The 18,553-nt window shown below is 53.9% G+C and overlaps 2 protein-coding genes across 4 annotated transcripts; both read left to right on the top strand.

The window, feature by feature from the left end:
* Window positions 1-6,420: 6,420 nt before the first annotated feature.
* GJB5 (gap junction protein beta 5) lies at window positions 6,421-9,724 on the top strand. 2 transcript variants are annotated; one of them, XM_047726343.1, is made up of 2 exons: window positions 6,421-6,572; window positions 8,673-9,724. In XM_047726343.1, the coding sequence occupies exon 2, from the start codon at window positions 8,700-8,702 to the stop codon at window positions 9,519-9,521; it is 822 nt and encodes a 273-aa protein (XP_047582299.1). In that variant the 5' UTR covers window positions 6,421-6,572; window positions 8,673-8,699; the 3' UTR covers window positions 9,522-9,724. The 2 variants fall into 2 exon arrangements, with proteins under 2 accessions (XP_047582299.1, XP_047582298.1); XM_047726342.1 differs by having other exon boundaries at window positions 6,425-6,572; window positions 8,676-9,724.
* A 1,302-nt stretch (window positions 9,725-11,026) lies between these two features.
* Window positions 11,027-17,354, top strand: GJB4 (gap junction protein beta 4). Of its 2 annotated transcripts, XM_047723566.1 has the most exons (4): window positions 11,027-11,234; window positions 12,278-12,326; window positions 12,610-13,482; window positions 17,251-17,354. In XM_047723566.1, the coding sequence occupies exons 3-4, from the start codon at window positions 12,696-12,698 to the stop codon at window positions 17,298-17,300; spliced, it is 837 nt and encodes a 278-aa protein (XP_047579522.1). In that variant the 5' UTR covers window positions 11,027-11,234; window positions 12,278-12,326; window positions 12,610-12,695; the 3' UTR covers window positions 17,301-17,354. The 2 variants fall into 2 exon arrangements, with proteins under 2 accessions (XP_047579522.1, XP_047579521.1); XM_047723565.1 differs by lacking the exon at window positions 12,278-12,326.
* The last annotated feature ends 1,199 nt before the right edge of the window (window positions 17,355-18,553 follow it).

Below are 18,553 nucleotides of genomic sequence, written 5' to 3'. Positions count from 1 at the left end.
TCTTTCCATCTCCAGAAGAAAGCAAAGCTTCTTCAGCAAAGGTGCAGGCTCTCTGTCAGCCCAGGCCTTGAGACAGATGCTGATCACTTGTAGAGGCAGTTCTCCAGGGGCTGGACCCTGCCCTTCCCCCAGAACCAGCATGAATGGGTCTCCTCCATCCCCCTCAAGGTCATAAGCAAATGGGTAACAGGAACCAGATCTGTGCATCCCTGTATTCTTTCAGGGATGGCCGTTCACTTCCTCCATGTCCCCTCAGTGAGCTGAGACAGGCTCCTCCAAAGACCACTACCAAATAACAGGAGAAAGGAATTAGAAAGCAGCATCAACCCAGACTCATTCCCTGATATTGGTCCTAGCTGAGAAGAAGAGCAGCTAGAATTCATTAAGTATTTACGATGGGCCAGACACATGTTTTATGTATTTTTATTAATCTACCCTTCACAGTAATCTTGCAAGGTAGGTACTGGTGTGGTCCCCATGCTGCAGACAAAGAAAGTAAGGCCAGAAGGGGCTCAGAAAGTTGCCCAGGTTATAGGCCAGTGTGCAGGAGAGCTGGGGCGGGAATTGGGGCCGTGTAGCTCCAGAGCCCCTACTCTTTTTTTTTAATTTATTTTTATTTTTTTTTATTTTTTTTATTTTTTTTATTTTATCAGAGCCCCTACTCTTAAGACAGCATTCTACAACACCCTGCTGCCCACAGATTTGGTGGGGCTCTGGGCTCCTTTCCTCTTAATAAAGAGGAATAAAAATAAATAAATTCATCCATTCATCATCAAACACTCCTCAGGCAGTTGCTATGGGCAACTGTGCTGTGCCAGATAGTGGAGATAAGAGTGAGTGCGATTCCCAGGACCAGCCTCTAGGCCTGTCCTCTCGAAGACAACAGTGGAAAGGAGGAGAGGACATGAAACACACAAGTACCTCCATAAATATAAGTGCAGTTGTAATATGATCCCAAAGTAGAAGCACATGCCAAAGGAATGGGTAACAGAGAACACGATCTAGTTTCAGGGGTCAAGGGAGGTTTTCCTGAGAAGGACCCTAAAACCAAGATCTGGGACTTGAGTCGATGCTAGCTCAGAGAAAATGAGGAAAGAGCATTATGACACGTGCAAAGGCCCTGAGGTGAGAAAGAGATTCCTATGTTCTAGAAAGTGAGAGAAGGCCAGTGCAACTGGAACACAAAGAGAGAAGAGCAGAGGCCGAGAACAAAGGGCAGCAAATGGCTGAGTGTGCAGGACTTCACGGACTGTATCAGCAACATGAGATTTTATTTCAAGACACTGGGAGCTACTGACAGGTCTTGAACAGCCTTTTTAAAACATGACTTGCATTTTCAAAGAAGACTCTGTTGTAGTGGCAATGGGAGGACGGGGAACTGTTAACGTGTTTGGTGCATGTAGAACATTTGGCCTACTTTCTGGCACAGAGAAGGAGCTCAATAATGAAGCTGACATTATTATCCCGTTTTCCAGCTTTTCTACCTCCCTGCATTGGAGGGAATAGGCACCCCCTCAGCCCCACAGGCTGACTTCTCTTGCCAAAAGACCAAAACGTTACTCTCCTTTGGGAACAGTGATTTCAATAGTCAGGGGTCATAGGCCACGGTGCCTACACGGTCCTTTGCATGGTGCATTTAGAAGGGAGCTTGGGGGTGGACATTGGCTGGTCTCCAGAAAAGAGTCAGCTCCCACCCACCCCACACCCCTTAACAGGGATAACAGGCAGGAAACAGGCAGAGCTGGTCCCCCAGGGACAACAGCAATGTCTCCTGGAAGTAGGGCTGAGGCAAGGGTCGGTCTGAGCCAGAGGACCTGTCAAAGATGATAAGGAAGTTCAGGAATGCCCAGGCTGAGGACTGGGGAACGTGGAAGTGGGGCTGGAGAACCAGGAAAGAGAAGAATGAGAGGGGAAAGGATGGTAGATACAAGGCAGGCGCCATTGTCCAATGGCCCTCCAGCCTCTTCCCCTCCATCGGTTCCTGTTTCCCCGGAAAGAAACTCTTCTTCAGCCCAGATGCCTCTGCCCCACCTTTTTTCCCTTGCAAGCTTCCTAAACGGGTATAGTCTGCACATTCCCCACCTGTTGCCTTCTGGCTTCTGTCCCCACGGCTCTGCTGAATTATTCTGCCAAAAGTCACCAGAGACCTCGACTGACCTCCCTGCAGATGGGGTTCCTGCAAGACATGTTCATGACATTGTCCCCTCCCCTGTGTGCCCCAGTCTACCTCACCACAAACAACACTCTTTCTCGCCTGCTTCCTAAAGTCAGCTCTCCCTAGAGCTCTGTCTGGACCCTCTTCTCTTGCCAACCAGCACGCACTCCAAAGCCACATCCTGGGGCTCCCATCACCCCTTCGGGGCTGAGGACTCCCAAACTACATCTCCAGCCATTGCTGTCAACTGCTGGCTGTGGACAGACCACATGGCTGTCCTCCAACCCCTCCCACTCAGCACGGGAAGCACTGAACTCACTAACTCCCAAACATCTGGAAAGAACCTATGCATTACCTTTCCCTCTCCAAACAACCTGCTTTTCCCCCTCTTCCTTACTTCCATCAGCAGACCCAGCACTTGCCCAATCACCAAAACCAGCAACCTAGGAATCATCCAGGGTCTTCCTCCTACCTACCCCCTGCATCCAGTCAGACCCCATATACCAGCTGTGCTTACAACTATTTCCCAAATCCATCCCTCTGGCTCTTCTCTTGCTTAAATCAATTGTGGTAACTTGTACCTTGCATCTCACGTGCTTCTCATCTTGAACAGAGGGAGCTTTCTAAACATGCAGTTGATCCTTATTATTCACGGATTCCATATTTATGAATTCGTCTATCCACTAAAATGTATTTGTTTAACCCCCAAATCAATACACCCAGTGCTTTTGTAGTCATTCTTGGAGGTGCACAGAGGAGCCAAGAATTTGAGAACCCTCCCTTCTCGATGTGCAGGTTCCCAGCTGAGATTCCCAGCTGCCGTCTTCTTTCAGCTCTGAGACTTGGAACAAATGTCCTATCTGAAGGCAATTTATTGCCACGTTTTCTCCTTTTGGGGCTTTTTGTTGGTGATGTTGCTGTTTAAATGGGTCCCCAAGCTTAACACGGAGGAGCGGTCCAGTTCCTGAGCACAAGGAGGCTGTGATAAGCCTTGGGGAGAAAACCCGTGAGGTTGATGAGCTTCGTTCTGGTGTGACATATGGTGCCTTGGCTGTGAGTTCAATGTTAATGACTCCACAATATATATTAGATAAGGTGTCTTTAAGAAGAAACACACATAAGACAAGGTTATGTGTTGATCTGCTGACGAACATTTAACAACCAGAGGCTCGCAGATCCTAAAACTGCCTTTCCCCCACTGGCCATGATGCAGTTTTTGCTAACTCCATGTTTGTGGTGACTTTACAGAACGTGAGAACCACGGATAGTGAGAATCAACTGTACCAGTGTGAACGTAGCTTCCTTCCTTCCCTCAGTCCTCTCTCTGCACACAAGATACAGCCAAACTCCTTAGCACAGGGTTCTCAGTCTTTTATGGTCCAGGCTATCCTTGCCAAGCTTCCAGGCACCTTCTGGTGCCCCCACCAGCCCCACTCAGTCTGCGCTCTAAAGCTCTTCCATTGTCTTTTTTTTTTTTTAAGATTTATTTATTTATTTATTTATTTGGGGAGGAGGGGCAGGGAGAAAGAGAGAAAGAATCTCCAAACAGACTCCCAGCTGAGCATGGAGCCCAACTCAGGGCTCAATCCTACAATCCTGAGATTATGACCTGAATGGAAACCAAGAGTCAGATGTTTAGTCAACCGATCCAGCCAGGTGCCCCTCTTCCAGTGTCTTTCTTTTTAAAAAATTTTTTATTTCTGTGAGAGAGAGAGTGACAGAGAGAGAGAGCACAAGCAAGGGGAGTGGCAGGCAGAGGCAGGGGAGCAGGCTCCCCTCTGACCAGGGAGCTCGATGTGGGATTCAATCCCAGGACTCTGGGATCGTGACCTGAACCAAAGGCAGATGCTTAACAGACTGAGCTACCCAGGGGTCCCTTCCATTGTCTTTCACAGAGCTCCTCTGCAGCTCTCTGCTTCAGAGGCCTCTCCTCCTCAGCATTTCTTGGTGAACTCCTATACATCCTTCAAGACCCAACTTACCTTGTCTGGATCTCCCTTTGACAGAATTTGACACTCCCTTCTCTGTTGGATGTTGCTTATAGCACCTCTTCCAACGTTGGACCTAATCCATCCAAGCGTCCCCCCTTTCCTTAGTCATCATTTGGGGGGAAGAGTGTAGGGAGGGACAAGTGTGCGTGAATTTTTGCAGGGTGCATGCGTTTCCAACATCATTGGTTCAGCAAACATAAATGCAGCCTAACTCGATTCCAGGTACCATCCCGGGTCCCAGAGGTATAGCAGTGAACAAAACAAAGCATTGTCCCAGGCACACAACACTGTGTCTAGAAGGTGTGGCCCGTGGACGGGTGTGTACCTGTGGGGTTGCATCGTGCTTGTTAGGGATCGGTGGTTTCTGTGGCTCCTGGACACACAGTCCATTGAATTCTGACTCTGTGTGACCTGCTGATAAAGGACATCTTAGAAGCTCATTAGGATAACAGGCTGTGTCTCTGTACTGATGAGAAGCTCTATAGGGGTGCCTCCTGCACCCCCTGCCTACCCCTCCGACAGTCACTGTCTGGCCTGGGTTTTGTCTCTCCAACCCAAAGTCAACACTCGCCCACAGGAGACTTTCTCTAGTGAGTATGTCTGCCTCCTCCTCCCTTCTCTGCCTTCCCTCCTTCTCAGAGAGAAAAGGCCTAGGAATAAGGAAAAGAGGAGGAAGTCACTTTCTGTGAGTGCCCACCACGTGCCAGGCATGGTGGGAGGGGGACAGTTCAGTTGCCACACATCAGAGGTAATCATAAAAAGGGCTTCCTTCTTGCCAGGCTCTGTTCTAAAGCTGTACCTCTTTGAGCTGGGTTAACCAGCACCGCAGCCCTACCAGGGAGTGATGTTACTGTCCCACTCTGCAGATAAGAAACGGAGGCATCACATGGTGAGGAAAAGGCAGAAGTGGGATTCGGGCCCCACAGGCTGTGCTCAGTCACTGGGCAGCATCATGCTTATCCTGTGTCCCCCATCCCCCGTGCCGCCTCAGGGGCACAAAATGTCTCACTGTACTTTGGAGGAGAGGGAAATTGCCCAGATCTCAAAGTACCAGAGGTGAGATTCAAATCCAGAGGTGTGAGATTCCCAATGCAGGGGTGGGGGTCCAGAGGCAGAGATCCCCTGCCTTATAACAGTTCCCTGAAATGCCTCCCCCATCAGACAGGGAGGCCCCTGCTCTGGACAGGACTTGTCTGTTCCCAAGCACTTCCTGCTGGGGCTCACCCTGGAGGCCATTCTGACACCAGGGTATCTCCGGGCCCCCATCTGTGTGCCTGCCCAGGCTCTCTGAATCCTTTCTTTATCTGCGTAGCCTTGTACCAAACATAACACCTGGAACACAGCAGTGTCTCAGCAATGATTCTTGAATTGAGAACAAGGGTTATTTTGTGTGGTGTTGAGGATGGGGGGGTCCATGTATGTGTCTCTTTTGGGGAAGGGGTGGCTCTCTGCACCCTTCATGTCCCCAGCATAGGGGTACAAATACTGAGCTGGAGTCCAGCAGCCACGGGATGGTGGGGGAGGGGAGTCTGGGCCCAGAAACCTGCTCCATGCCCCCTCGGCAGTCATGAGAGGCTCTGTACAGCTGGTACTAGACTTCTCAGTGGGCCATCAAAGCCAGGTGGGTGATTTCCTGGGGGCCAGGGGCTGGTCTGCCTTATGCCCTGCTGACTAGTCCCTTTTGGTGTGGATTGATTTGTTTATGCAACAGATAGGTCCTACTTGGAATGAACTCAGTTAAAATCAACTATTCCAATACAGTCACAGTGATGGGGAAGTTCAAGGCCATGGAAGCTCTAAGCCACCTGGAACAGCAGTCAGGGAAGGCTTCTTGGAGGAGTACCAGGTGCTGAGAAAGGCGAGGGAAGGGTATCCAAGGGTAGGCAATGGATGGGGCAAATGCATATGGGCTGGAGACAGAGTTTGCAAGTCATGGCGTTTCGGGAAAATAACTGAAGCCAGAAGAATGGAAGGCCAGAGAGCAGCCCCTAGAGTCCCAAGAAGGACCATGGGGACTTTTTGGAGGAGGTTGAGAAAGCAGGACAGACCTCAGCTCCTCCCACACAAGGCCAGAGATGAGAGGACAAGCAGGGGCTCAGAGCGGACCTACCGTTCTCCCCTCAGAGGATGCCCGGACTCTGGACTCAGCACCCCAGGAAGAGTGAACCATGAACCCTTCAGTGTCTGGGCCTCCTCAGAGGCAGTCTGGGGAGGCTGGGGCCCAGCCAATGGCAGTGGCAAGTGCAGCCCTCCTCCTCCTCGGCCAGTGGCACACCCAGCTGCCTGCTGACTCCACAGGCTCTGTCCCAGAATGTGCTGCCCCAAACACCCTCCCTCGTTCTGACATGAGTTCCAGCTGCCTGCAGAGTCCGATTTCCAGCGGCCAGGAGCCAGTACACAGAGAGCCCTGAGGAGTAGTCCCCCAGGTAAGATCACTTGTGTCCATATGGATCCTTGGCATATGTGGCAGAGGGAGACTTCTCCAGTGGCAAGGCGAGAGGGGGGTCTGGACATAGCTACTATCCTGGGTTCTGATGGGACAGGAATGGAGGTTTCCTCCATCCTTTGCCCTGCGTTCTTCCTGCTCTCCCCAGCTCAGAAGAGGTGGGAACCAGGGACCGAGTGGGAGAGGGGCTCACAGGGGTGCCAGCAGCTAAATGAGCAAGGGAGGCAGCTCTGTCTGGGCCTGCAGAGTCCCACCCACCACACCCCAGGTGGGATGGGCCAAAAGCCTCTGGGGACTAAGGGCTGGAGTCTCCCAGGCCGCTCCCAGGCAGGTGGGCGAGCTGCCAGGAGTTCCGCCCACATTGGGTGGGCCTGAGCAAAGGCAAGCCCGTGACTCACAACCAAGCGGTAGGTGGTATAGACAGAGCAGAGGAGAGATAGGGTGAGAGGGAGACACTTCCAGCCTCCCTTCCCTGGCACTCACCTGGCGGAGGAGAGGGTGGGCATAGACCAGATGGGCAAGCAGCTTCCTGAAACTCCAGCAAAGGGGCCCAGGCCCAAAGTGTGCTTCAAATCCCGGCTCTGCTGCTTCCCAGCTGAGCAACTATGAGCAAATTAATTAACCTCTCTGTGCTCCACTTTCCTCATCTGGAAATTGGGAATAAAAAATATCATACCCTTTCATAGAGTTGCTGCACTGGCTCACACAAAGTGCTGAGAACCGTGCCTGGAGCAGCGTGACTACCCCAGAAGTGTTGGCTCTTACCACTTCCCTGCCCATCCACAGCAGATCCCACAGGCCGTCAGGACTGCACAGTGACCAGTGCCTACCCGTGCCCTGGGAAGGGCATCAGGAGCCCCTCAGAGCAAGACGCTGTGCATACCCCTGAGGTCCCAGGGGAGGCCAGCAGATGAAACCACAGTGCCTTGGTCTGGGGGGGGGGCAGGGGGGCCAGACCCAGCCCTGCCCCACCAGGAACCAGGCAGAATTCCAAGACAGGAAGTGAAAGTCTGGCTCTGAGTGGCAGTCACATTCCGTAAACGGAGGTAGATCTGACACCTGTGTTCATCCTGCCAAACTCAACAGCAAAACTGACCAGAGCAGCATTTCCCATTTTGCAGTTGAGACAAGACTATTCCACACCGTGACTTAAAAAAAAAAAAAAAAAAGGTTTTGTGTTCAAAGGAGTTCAGGCAATGCTCCATATTCCTTCCCTTTTGGGGATTCAAGTGTCAGTGTATTCGCTTGGTCAAGTAAGGGCCCTATTTAACTTTGCTGATCGCTTCTCAGCCCTTTTGGCTAAGATTAAGTGTAACTTTGCTAAACCTACGTTTGCCTACCTTTCTTGAACACAGAATCCTTTCTTTAACTGTTCCAGTTGCCAAACTATGGGCAGGGTTCCACGGAACACCACTTTAGGAATCCCCAGAACACTAGGCTACTCTGGGAACATTATTGGATAAAGAGAACAATTGTCCCCTACTTTATCTTTCAGCAGAGTTACCACTGGCCTTGCTTCAAGTGACCTGCACATGAGCAAGACATTGCCTGGGTATTTACAGAGTGTTAGACCAGATGGGAGTTTGGGGACAAATTTCCTGCAGTCTCTCCCACCCAACCCCCTAAGCCAAGTAAAGAGCAAGGAGCAGGTTCCCCTTAGGAGGGGCTAAGAGGAGAGGGGCTCAAAAGGAGAGAAGTCTTCCTAAGGCTCTGCCCACTAAGGAGGAGGACCAGAGTTGGAACAGAGGGAGAGGGCAGAATGTCCCATAACTCAAGCTTTCACGCTGCAGGACCACAAGACCAGAGCCTCAGCCCCGGGAGGAAAGAGTAGCTCCCTGAACCCACCTTCCCCAACTTTTATGGATTCTGGATTTAATTACCTGGGTTCTGACCCCAGCTCTGCCTTTAGTAGTTGTGCAACCTTCATAGCCCCCCGAACCTCCATTTCCTCCATCTGTAAAATGGGGACAACAATAGAATCTAGCTCCTCTGTGACTGTGGGAATTGAGTACAGATAATATATTTCCATAAGGTGCTCAGAGTCAGTATTCAATAAATGTGAAAAATCATTATTTCCCAGCAGGAGCGGCCAACGCCTGGGTCCACTATGAACTGGGGGATCTTCGAAGGGCTCCTGAGCGGGGTCAACAAGTACTCCACTGCCTTTGGGCGCATCTGGCTGTCTCTGGTCTTCATCTTCCGCGTGCTGGTGTACCTGGTGACGGCTGAGCGGGTGTGGAGCGATGACCACAAGGATTTTGACTGCAACACCAAGCAACCGGGATGCTCCAATGTCTGCTTTGATGAGTTCTTCCCCGTGTCCCACGTGCGCCTCTGGGCCCTGCAGCTTATCCTGGTCACCTGCCCCTCGCTGCTCGTGGTCATGCACGTGGCCTACCGGGAGGCTCGGGAGAAGAAGCACCGAGAAGCGGTGGGGGAGGACGGCGGACGCCTCTACCTGCACCCCGGCAAGAAGCGGGGTGGGCTCTGGTGGACGTATGTCTGCAGCCTGGTGTTCAAGGCCACCGTGGACACCGCCTTCCTCTATGTGTTCCACTCATTCTACCCCAGATATACCCTCCCTCATGTGGTCAAGTGCCACATAGCTCCGTGTCCCAATATGGTGGACTGCTTCATCTCCAAGCCCTCGGAGAAGAACATCTTCACTCTCTTCATGGTGGTCACGGCCGCCATTTGCATCCTGCTCAACCTCGTAGAGCTGGTCTACCTGGTGAGCAAGAGGTGCCGCGAGGGCTTGGCAGCAAGGAGAGCCAGGGCCACAGGCGTGGGCCATCGCCCGGATGGTGCCACCTCTTCCTGCAAGGGGGACGACCTCCTCTCAGGTGACCTCATCTTTCTGGGCTCGAATGCTCACCCTCCTCTCTTACCAGATCTCCCTCGAGACCACGTGACAAAGACCATCCTGTGAGAACCACCTCATCAAACCCGGCATCTCCCACAGTGCAGCCTTGGGGGCAGGCAGCAGGGAGGGCCCGGCACCTGCCCCAGCTGTGGGGCCTTGGGCCATTGACCCCTCTGAGTTGAACCTGCATTTCCTTTTATGTAAAATGGAAGTGAAGCCCACGTCACGGGGTGTTGCTATGAGAAGCGGTTTCTTTAGAAAATGGATGTGCAGGTGGTGGGTATTGTAGAGGGCACGGATTGCATGGAGCACTGGGTGTGGTGCAAAAATAATGAATACGGTTATGCTGAAAAAATAAAAAAAAATTAAAAATAAAAAAAAATAGAAAATGGATGTGCAAGTACATGGGGGGGGCGGGGCAGGGGACGGTCAAGGCTTAATAAAAGTCAACTCATCCACTTGATTCAAGGTGCCATTCAGTCATTTGGCCTTTGTGACCCTTCTCAGGTCACTGGCTCAACCTCTGTGTCCTTGCAAAGGGCTGGACCTGACCCGGCCTTGTGAGGGGCCATTCCCTCCCCCAGCAAAGTGTCCCCAGCACTCCTGGGGGTCATGCCACCTGCTCATGCTCTAAACAACCCTTTATCCCAGTTGCAAATTGAGGTCCAAGGACTATCTGAAAATATAATGGGGCTTGGCCTGTGGGAAGCTGTGTGTTGCCATGGAAAGTTCATGAACATGAACTTTTGAGTCAGAACACTTGAGTTCGAACCCATGCTCCACTGGGACTCTGGGAAAGGGACTTCAGCTCCTCTCCAAAATGGGTTAATAATACGGAGCCTGGGGGGGTGGGGGACTGGATGAGTTCATGGCTATGGATGGGGTAAGCCAGCTGTAAAAGGCCACATAAATGTTAATCATTGGTATTAGGAAGTGCTCAATAAATGCTTGTGGGAAATGAAGCAGAGGAGCCCCTCCCTGGCTGCTCATTAACCCTCACTATCCCAGCCACCAGGACAGCCGGGATGCAGGCCCAAGGCCCCTCTGCAACCCCCACTGGGAAGTACCCTGACTTTCCCAGAAGGCTTCCCCAGAGGCCCACAGAGGACGGACCTCCACTGGGCCCACACCACCTGGGACACTTCCTGCTGCCTGCCTGCATTCTTTATCTCCGCCAGGGCAGCAGGTGTCCTCCTCTAAAAGAACCATGATCAGCTCCTCCCATCCCCTCCACAGCTCACCAGCAGCCCAAGCTCTAGCCCCCAGAAATGTCCCCGCCAGGGTGGGATGTGATCCCGGGCTGGATCAAGGTTGCCCCTCTCCGGGGATGGCAGCTGCTCTGGACCGTGCTTCCAGAGCAAAGGGCAGGAGAGAGGACTGGGGACAGATAGACCAGGGGCAATAAGGTAATGGGAAGGGGGTGGGGCAACAGATAGGGACCACTGGTGCTGACCCGGACCCTGTCATAAGGATACCCTCCTGCACTGCTCCCCCCAAAGACAGCTTCACCCACATACCTGCCAGCCTAGGGAGCCAGACCCAGCCATGCCCATCCAGGCTGGAGAGAAGGCGTGGGCCAGGGGAGAGAGCTGCCGGTGTTTGCTCTGAATATGTGCCCGGGGAAGTCCGCCTGCCTGCCCACCCGCTCACTCTCCCTTGGCTCATTGGCTCAGAAAGCTCCACCCAGCACAGGAGTGAGGAACAAAAGCTGCCTCCGGGAGGCCCTCAGGCAGACAGACAAGCCCAGGGACCGGAGAGTCGCTGTTAGACCCGAGAAAGGTGAGGCCCAAATTGGGCAGCAGACCGGGTTGGGAAACAGGGACCGATGGGCTGAGGATCCCCGGAACACGGGCTGCAGCCTGGGCTCCGGGGAGGAGCAGGGGGGGACAGAGGATCCCTGGAGAAACCCCAAGGAAGCCCCAAGGAGGGGGAGGGATGTCCTGTCAGTTCAAAGGGAAGACAGAGAACCAGAGAAGAGACAAGGAGGTGGGGGGTCTGGAAGAGTGGGTTTCAGTTCAGCAAACGTCTATCCATGTGTTCACTGGGCCAGGCCAGGTGCTGAGTGCTAGGGAAACAGATGCATGAGCTGTAGAAGCTTGCCCTCCAGGCACTGACGGTCTGGCATGGAGGCAGGGAAACAGACCATCTGAGTACCGTGATCGATTCCACAGAGAAGGGTACTTGGAAAATGTCCCAGGGTCACAAGCTCTGAAGATGCTGAGGTCTGAGTCAGGGACAGGGGAGGGGCACGGGCCAGGATGGAACCTGATGGCGCTCCAGATAAAGGGGTGTGGAGGACTGAGAGCACACAGAGAGGGGCCTGACCGGGAGTAATGGGAGAGCTGGCTAGCACAGAAGGAGGGTGTTCCTGAGAGAAGTAAGTGATGGGGGGGGAGGACTGAATCCAGAATCCTCCCTCTGTCCCTTCCCCAGTCCCTCCCTAAAGTTGAAATGGTTGGAATTCCAGAGAAACCCAGTGTGGTCAGGACAGTTGGCACTGAGGGTGGGGGAGGGGTGGGGGAGGGGTGGTGGGTAATGCCAAACCCCAGGGTACCAAAGAGCCTGCTTAGTCTGGGAGGAAATGTCAGGGCTGGGGTTGTCCTGGGCCTCTCGGTGAGGTGTGAGGTGAGGACGGCTATCACTCAGGGGGCCGCCAAAGAGGCCAATAGCAACACGCCCAGCACAGGACCAGGCTCCCGTTGGCACTCAGTAGAAGTTGCAGGAAGATAAAGACACACCACCCTCCCCTCCTGCCCCTGTCCAGTCCTGGCAGCTGAAAGGAGGGCAGTCACCCAATCCACACCTTCATCCTGTTTCTGTAGAAGTCGTGTGATCCACAGGGCTGAAACCTGGGGTCGAAGACGTTGGCAGGTATATGCATGTGAGATGATTATCCTTCACATTTATCCATTACTTTATAGAATAAACTCGTCCCTGGTTTTAGAACTGGAAGGTGGGGGTTCAAGACCAGCCCTGCCACTTCCAGCTGGGAGCCTAGGTTGGGTGTCTCCCTGGGCCTTAGCTTCCTCCCCTGTGAAACGGGGATAAGAGCCATCCCGACCCCACCACATCACGGCAAGCGAGGACGTGATGACAGAGGGTTGGTGAAAGGGTTTTGCCAATTGCACCTTTAACAAAGGACACCCACTTCCAGGCTCTCCTGGCCTCGTGGTCCCCACGCCCCGAGTGGGTGCTCCCGGCTGCAGACAGTCCCCGTGAGGAAGCAAGGACACAATCGTCATGAACTGGGCGTCCCTGCAGGGCCTCCTGAGCGGGGTCAACAAGTACTCCACGGCGCTGGGCCGCATCTGGCTGTCAGTGGTGTTCATCTTCCGTGTGCTGGTGTACGTGGTGGCGGCTGAGGAGGTGTGGGATGACGAGCAGAAGGACTTCGTCTGCAACACCAAGCAGCCGGGCTGCCCCAACGTCTGCTACGACGAGTTCTTCCCCGTGTCCCACGTGCGCCTCTGGGCCCTGCAGCTCATCCTGGTCACCTGCCCCTCGCTGCTCGTGGTCATGCACGTGGCCTACCGCCAGGAGCGCGAGCGCCGCCACCGCCTGAAGCACGGGCCCAGCGCCCCATCCCTGTACGACAACCCAAGCAAGAAGCGCGGTGGGCTCTGGTGGACCTACCTGCTGAGTCTCCTCTTCAAGGCAGCCGTCGACGCCGGGTTCCTCTACCTCTTCCACCACCTCTACGAGGATTATGACATGCCGCGCGTGGTGGTGTGCTCCGAGTCCCCTTGCCCCCACATGGTGGACTGCTACATCTCCCGGCCCACCGAGAAGAAGGTCTTCACCTACTTCATGGTGGCCACTGCTGTCATCTGCATCCTGCTCAACCTCAGTGAGGTCACCTACCTGGTGGGCAAGAGGTGCCTGGAGACCTTCAGCCCAAGGCGCAAGCGGTCTCGGCACCGGGACCACCTGCCTGACACCTGCCCCCCGTACATCCTCTCCCAGGGAGAGCACCCCCAAGATGGGAACTCTGTCCTAATGAAGGCTGGGTCAGCCACAATGGAGGCAGGTGGGTTTCCATGACCTGTGAGGGCAGTGGCGAGGACCACTGGGGCTGTGGGCTGTTCCCTAAGGCCACACAAGGGCAGTGGCATCTTTTCAGCGGCAGCACTGGGGAGGAAGATGGCTGCAGGGCTCGGGAAGCCTGCCCCTGGAGAGCAGTTTTGTCCCTGGGTCCTAAGTCCCAGGGGAGGGAGGTTGACAGCTGGTGGGAATTTTGTATAAGACAATGGGGTGTGTGAAAAACATTAATAAATGTGATTTTCCCAGTATTTTATAGCCTGGGTGGGGTGTGGCAGGTAGAAGCTTCAGGGGGGTTCAGCATGGACCTCAGTAAAGAGGCCACAACCACTCAGTGGGCACCTGAGCCCCAGGACCTCAGATCCAAGCTCATCCATCTCACACACACACACACACATACACACACACACACACACACACACACATACCACACAACATACGCCACAAAAAGGGCACCCCCAGGACACCGTGGGAATATGAAGAGGCCGCTCCAGGGGCCTCTGGACTCTGTAAGCCGCTAGCCAAGGCAGGAGGAGTGGGACCACAGGAGACTCTGGGCCCAGCACAGTTCTGTTTTCCAGTGAACGCATGTGGTTCAGGAGGCCCCTGCCTCCGCCATTCCAGCCTCCCTCACCCTGTCCAGCACAGGTCTCAGGGAAGTGAGTCTCCTCTGAGGGTGGGAGGGGAAGGCCTGGAAGGGGTACAATGGTGCTGAGAGCAAGCCCAGGATGGGGAGTCTGCCAGGATGCCCAAGGGGGTTAACCCCACAAGCCAGAAACCTACCGAGAGCATCCGAGCTAAAGGGTCCCTCCCACAGCCTCAGGTCTGAGGAATTCCCCTTCTCTTCCCCAGACACGCATACCCTCATCCCCCCACCCCCACCCCCACCAGACCCTAACCACGCCCAGAGCCGCACCTCCAGCCCAGAACTGCCTCTGAGCCCCAGAGCCTCCCACCATCTGCCCAGGGATCAACCCTCCAGGAGGCCCCCAGGTCTCCTCCAGTCAGCAGCTCCCAAGGGACTACAAGGACCCTCCTCACACATCACCCACACTGTACCATGGATGGTGCGCCATCCACCCAGCTGTCTGAGCCGGGAGCTATCCTGACACCCTCACACCTTCCCATCTTCCAGCCTCTCACGTTGCACAACCCAGTGCAGTATCACATCCCCCCGATTCCAACCCTAAACTCCTGAGTCTGCCCTCCCTCTCTCGCCACTCTTCCACCTCTGGGACAGAGTGGCTTTGTACACACGCACAGGACTGCAGCGTTTCTCCTGCTTCAAAAACTCTTCCATGCCCACCACTATCCCCCACTGCCCCTCCACCTGGTCCCTGCTGACCTCCCCGACGTCACCCCTGCTTCCTCCCTCCTTGTACTCACCAATAATACCAAACGGCTTACAGGTCCCCAACCAGATATCACGCTGCCTCACGCCTCAGGCCTTCAGATATGTGTTCCAGCCGCCGGGAATGCCCTTCCTTCCTCCTCTGGGACCCTTCCTCAGATCCCAAGGTCCGAACAGTTAAGCCTAGCTTGTTCTTGGGCCGTTCTCCCCATCAGTGTGTGAGCCCTTCACGAGCAGGACGCTGACTCACCCAGATCCCCAGCTACCTTTAATAAATGTTTGGTAAATGAGTAAATGAGCTATGAGCTGCTCGGGGAAGGGACTTGTCTTGTTTACCTGAATCCTTCACTACACCTTGGCCAGGGAGTGCAGATAAGTCGTCCTCTTGTGGACTTGTAAGTTCCATCATTGTTGATGTTTTAACTAAATCTAGCCTAACCGTTTCATTTATGGTTGAGGAAACTGGCCTAGAGTGGGGAGGAGAACTTCCACGCCCATGGAGATGGGCTGAGTCTACAGGGGGCTGGGGTCCATAGAGAGCCTCTCTGCCCTCCCCCTGAATCATGGGACAAGATCAGCAGTCACTTCGTCTTAGTTCAGGGTCCCCGAAAGCAGAGCTGGTGGCAGGAATTCATGTGCCTAAGGATGAAGGAGTGAGGGAAGCAGGCAAGGGAAGAGACTGAGCTGGGTATGGGCTCAGGGACATTTAGCCTTGACCCCTGTGCAGTGAGGGGCCTTCTGACCATACATGCCACCACTGAGTTTTTCCCACTGGAGGAGAGGGCACCAGGCGTTGAACTTCCATATCAGTCAGTCATTGGCTTGACTCAGCCCGTGGGCAGGAGGACTGACAGGAAGGAGTAGGTGACTCCCATTTAATCAAGGTCAAATCTCCAGGGGCAGCCATAAGCCATGAGCATCCTATATTCACAGCAGCTAGGGAATGGGTGTCCCCAGCTAAAGGGGACGTGGGCAGGGCACCAATACCATCTACTGAACTCCTGATCCCAGGAAATAAGGGTAGCTCTACCTCCAATCCAGACCAGAGCTGTGACCACCCAATCCCAGAACATAGGCTGGCGCTCTCAACCCGTTCAGAACCACTCAGACCCAAACAGCAGCCAAATGCCAGCCAGCAGACCAGCCATAGCCCACTCCCTGTGGGATACCAGACTCCCCATACCAGTGTCCACCTCGGGGCCAGCATCAGGGGAGGGCATCCAGGGACCTGACTCCTGTGGCAGCCCTCTTCATGGGATCTGCTCCCAGAGGTCCCAAGTCCCAAGCCAGTGAGCCATACAGAACCAAACACCATCTGAGCATCCCAAGGCCTCAGAGAAGCTGGAAGAATCCTCTAGAAACACATCTGCCAGGGCATTTTCATCCTCAGTCCCACCCACTCTCTCAAGAACCCCCCACCCCAGTCACTACCACTCTCAGACTTTCCCACCTCCCCTTTCTTGAAATCTCTTCATTCAGCTGGGCCCCTGCCATCTGTCCCCTCCACCTTCTACCCCACCCCCACGGCTGCCCCCTCATTGCTCCTCCACTCATGAGACTTGAGGAGTCAGGGTCTTGGGGTATACTCTCACATCCCAGGGCGGCGGGAACCATCTGGGCATCACTCCATCCTTTTCGTGCCATGCCCTCTATGTCTCTCATGACCTCCTCCTCCGCTGCATTTAGCTACCCACTCACAGGACCACACCTGGGACTTTGTCCTCACCCAGAACTGCTCCACCTCAAGAATCTCTCATTGGATTCAAATCAACAAATATTTATTTTTCAATTTTACGTGACAAGCCCCATGCTACGTGCCAAGGATTCATGTGGGAAGAATCAGAAACAGTCCCCGATCTCATGGAATTTACATCCTGTGAAGAGGACAGCTTATGGCAGGCTGGGGAGCACAGGGTGCTGGGGAGAGGGGAAAGGTGGATCCAACAGCCAGAGATGCAGGAAAAACTTCCCTGAGGCTTCTTTTTTTTTTTCTAAGATTATATTTATTCATTTGAGAGAGAGAGTGCATGCACCCAGACTTGCAGGGTGGGAGGGAGGCACAGAGGGAGAGGGAGAAGCAGGCTCCATCCTGAGCAGGGAGCCTGATGCGGGGCTCCATCCTGGGACCCCGGGATCATGATGGGAGCTGAAGGCAGACCCTTAACCGACTGAGCCACCCAGATGCCCCTTCCCTGAGACTTCCTTAAGCTGATGCCTAGAGAAAGAAGAGGACTTTGCCAAGCAGAGCAGGAGTGCGCCAGGTGGAGGGAGAGCAAGCTTGGTGAGGAGGATGGGAAGTACTCCAGGAGGAGGCTCCTGGGAGGACTCAGGCTGAAGCAGGCAGGGGCTGCGTCTGCAGCACTTTCTTGGTAAAACCCTGATCATGATCTTGGACTTTATCCTCAGGACAACGAGAAGTCACTAGAGAGGCTGAGCACTGGAGTGATGTGATCTAAGGCACGGTGCCTCTGGTTTATGTGCTGAGGGGCCCGGGCGGGGCCACCTACTTGGAGACTGACAGAAGCGGTCCAAGTCACAAACAACGATGGCCTCAACAAGGGTGTGTGCAGCAGGTGTGAAGAAGGAGCTGGATTTAAGGAAGATTTATGAGATGGGGTCAGATCGATTTGGCGATCTGAGTGGGTGTGGGGATCAGGTGGAGAGGCACCAAAGGGACACCCGGGTTTCTGCCCTGGGTGACGGGGCCATCTCCCAAGAGGAGGATAAGGTTTGCGGGAGATACAAGGAACTTCAGTTGCAGACATGCGGAGTCGGAGAGCTAGGTAAATTATCCCGGTTATCCCCTTTCTCTGCAGGACCAGCTCAGCCCCTGGAACCCCCTTCTCTCTTTCTCTCTCTCAAATACTGTACTTATCACCATTTCTGGTGACTTCACCTCTAACACCTATCTCTCCGTGCTTTGACTTTCTTGTTTCCATCAATCTTTATTCACCTGTGACACCCACCCACATACACACTCACACCCCAGACCTCAGCAGTACCCAGAGCTCATCACCTCCTCTCCCTCTGCTTCCCGCTCCAGCACTCCCTCTGCCACATCTGTGGCCCTCCCCACGTGGCTGTCCACCACCCCCTCTATGACCTCCCTTCCCTCTTTCCCCAACTCAGACTCCCAGGGCCCTCCATAGATGTATCCTGGATGGCTCCCTTGCCTTTGCCTGTTGCCGTAGTTACTCAGTAGGCAAGATCCCAAGCCCAGTTCAACCCCATTCTCCACATGGCACCCGGAGCATCTGGAGAATAACCCAACCAGACTGACTGGTTTCAATGGAAACTTCTGATCACAAACCTTGAGTGAACACTCAGCCCTTCTAGCAAATTCTACATTTTCCTAAAACCCTAACCCTAGTCCCAAGATGGCTGTATCATACCTTCTCTTCCCCCAAAGCTCCAGTCCCCGTACCCCTAAACCTTTTGGGCTGACAGGCAGGCGTTATGTGCCCGTTCATCCTGCCTTCTCCCCTGGGACCTGGATGAGTATCCCTGCTCCTGGTACCCCCTCCACTCAGACACTAGAGCCCTTAGCTCTCACCGACTCTGGACTGTGCTCCACAGTTTTTGCCCTATAATTCTGTAAATATGCTAGAATGTCCTCTCTCTTTTTTTAATTCCCTCTTGACACCACATCCTTCTCCAGCTACCACCACCTTCACAAAAAAACAAAACTCTCTAAAGGTTGTCTACACTT

This window comes from Lutra lutra, chromosome 4, assembly GCF_902655055.1.
Source record: "Lutra lutra chromosome 4, mLutLut1.2, whole genome shotgun sequence".
NCBI lineage: Eukaryota > Metazoa > Chordata > Mammalia > Carnivora > Mustelidae > Lutra > Lutra lutra.
The sequence above is the reverse complement of the archived record's forward strand: the minus strand, read 5'-3'. Positions and strand labels throughout refer to the sequence as shown.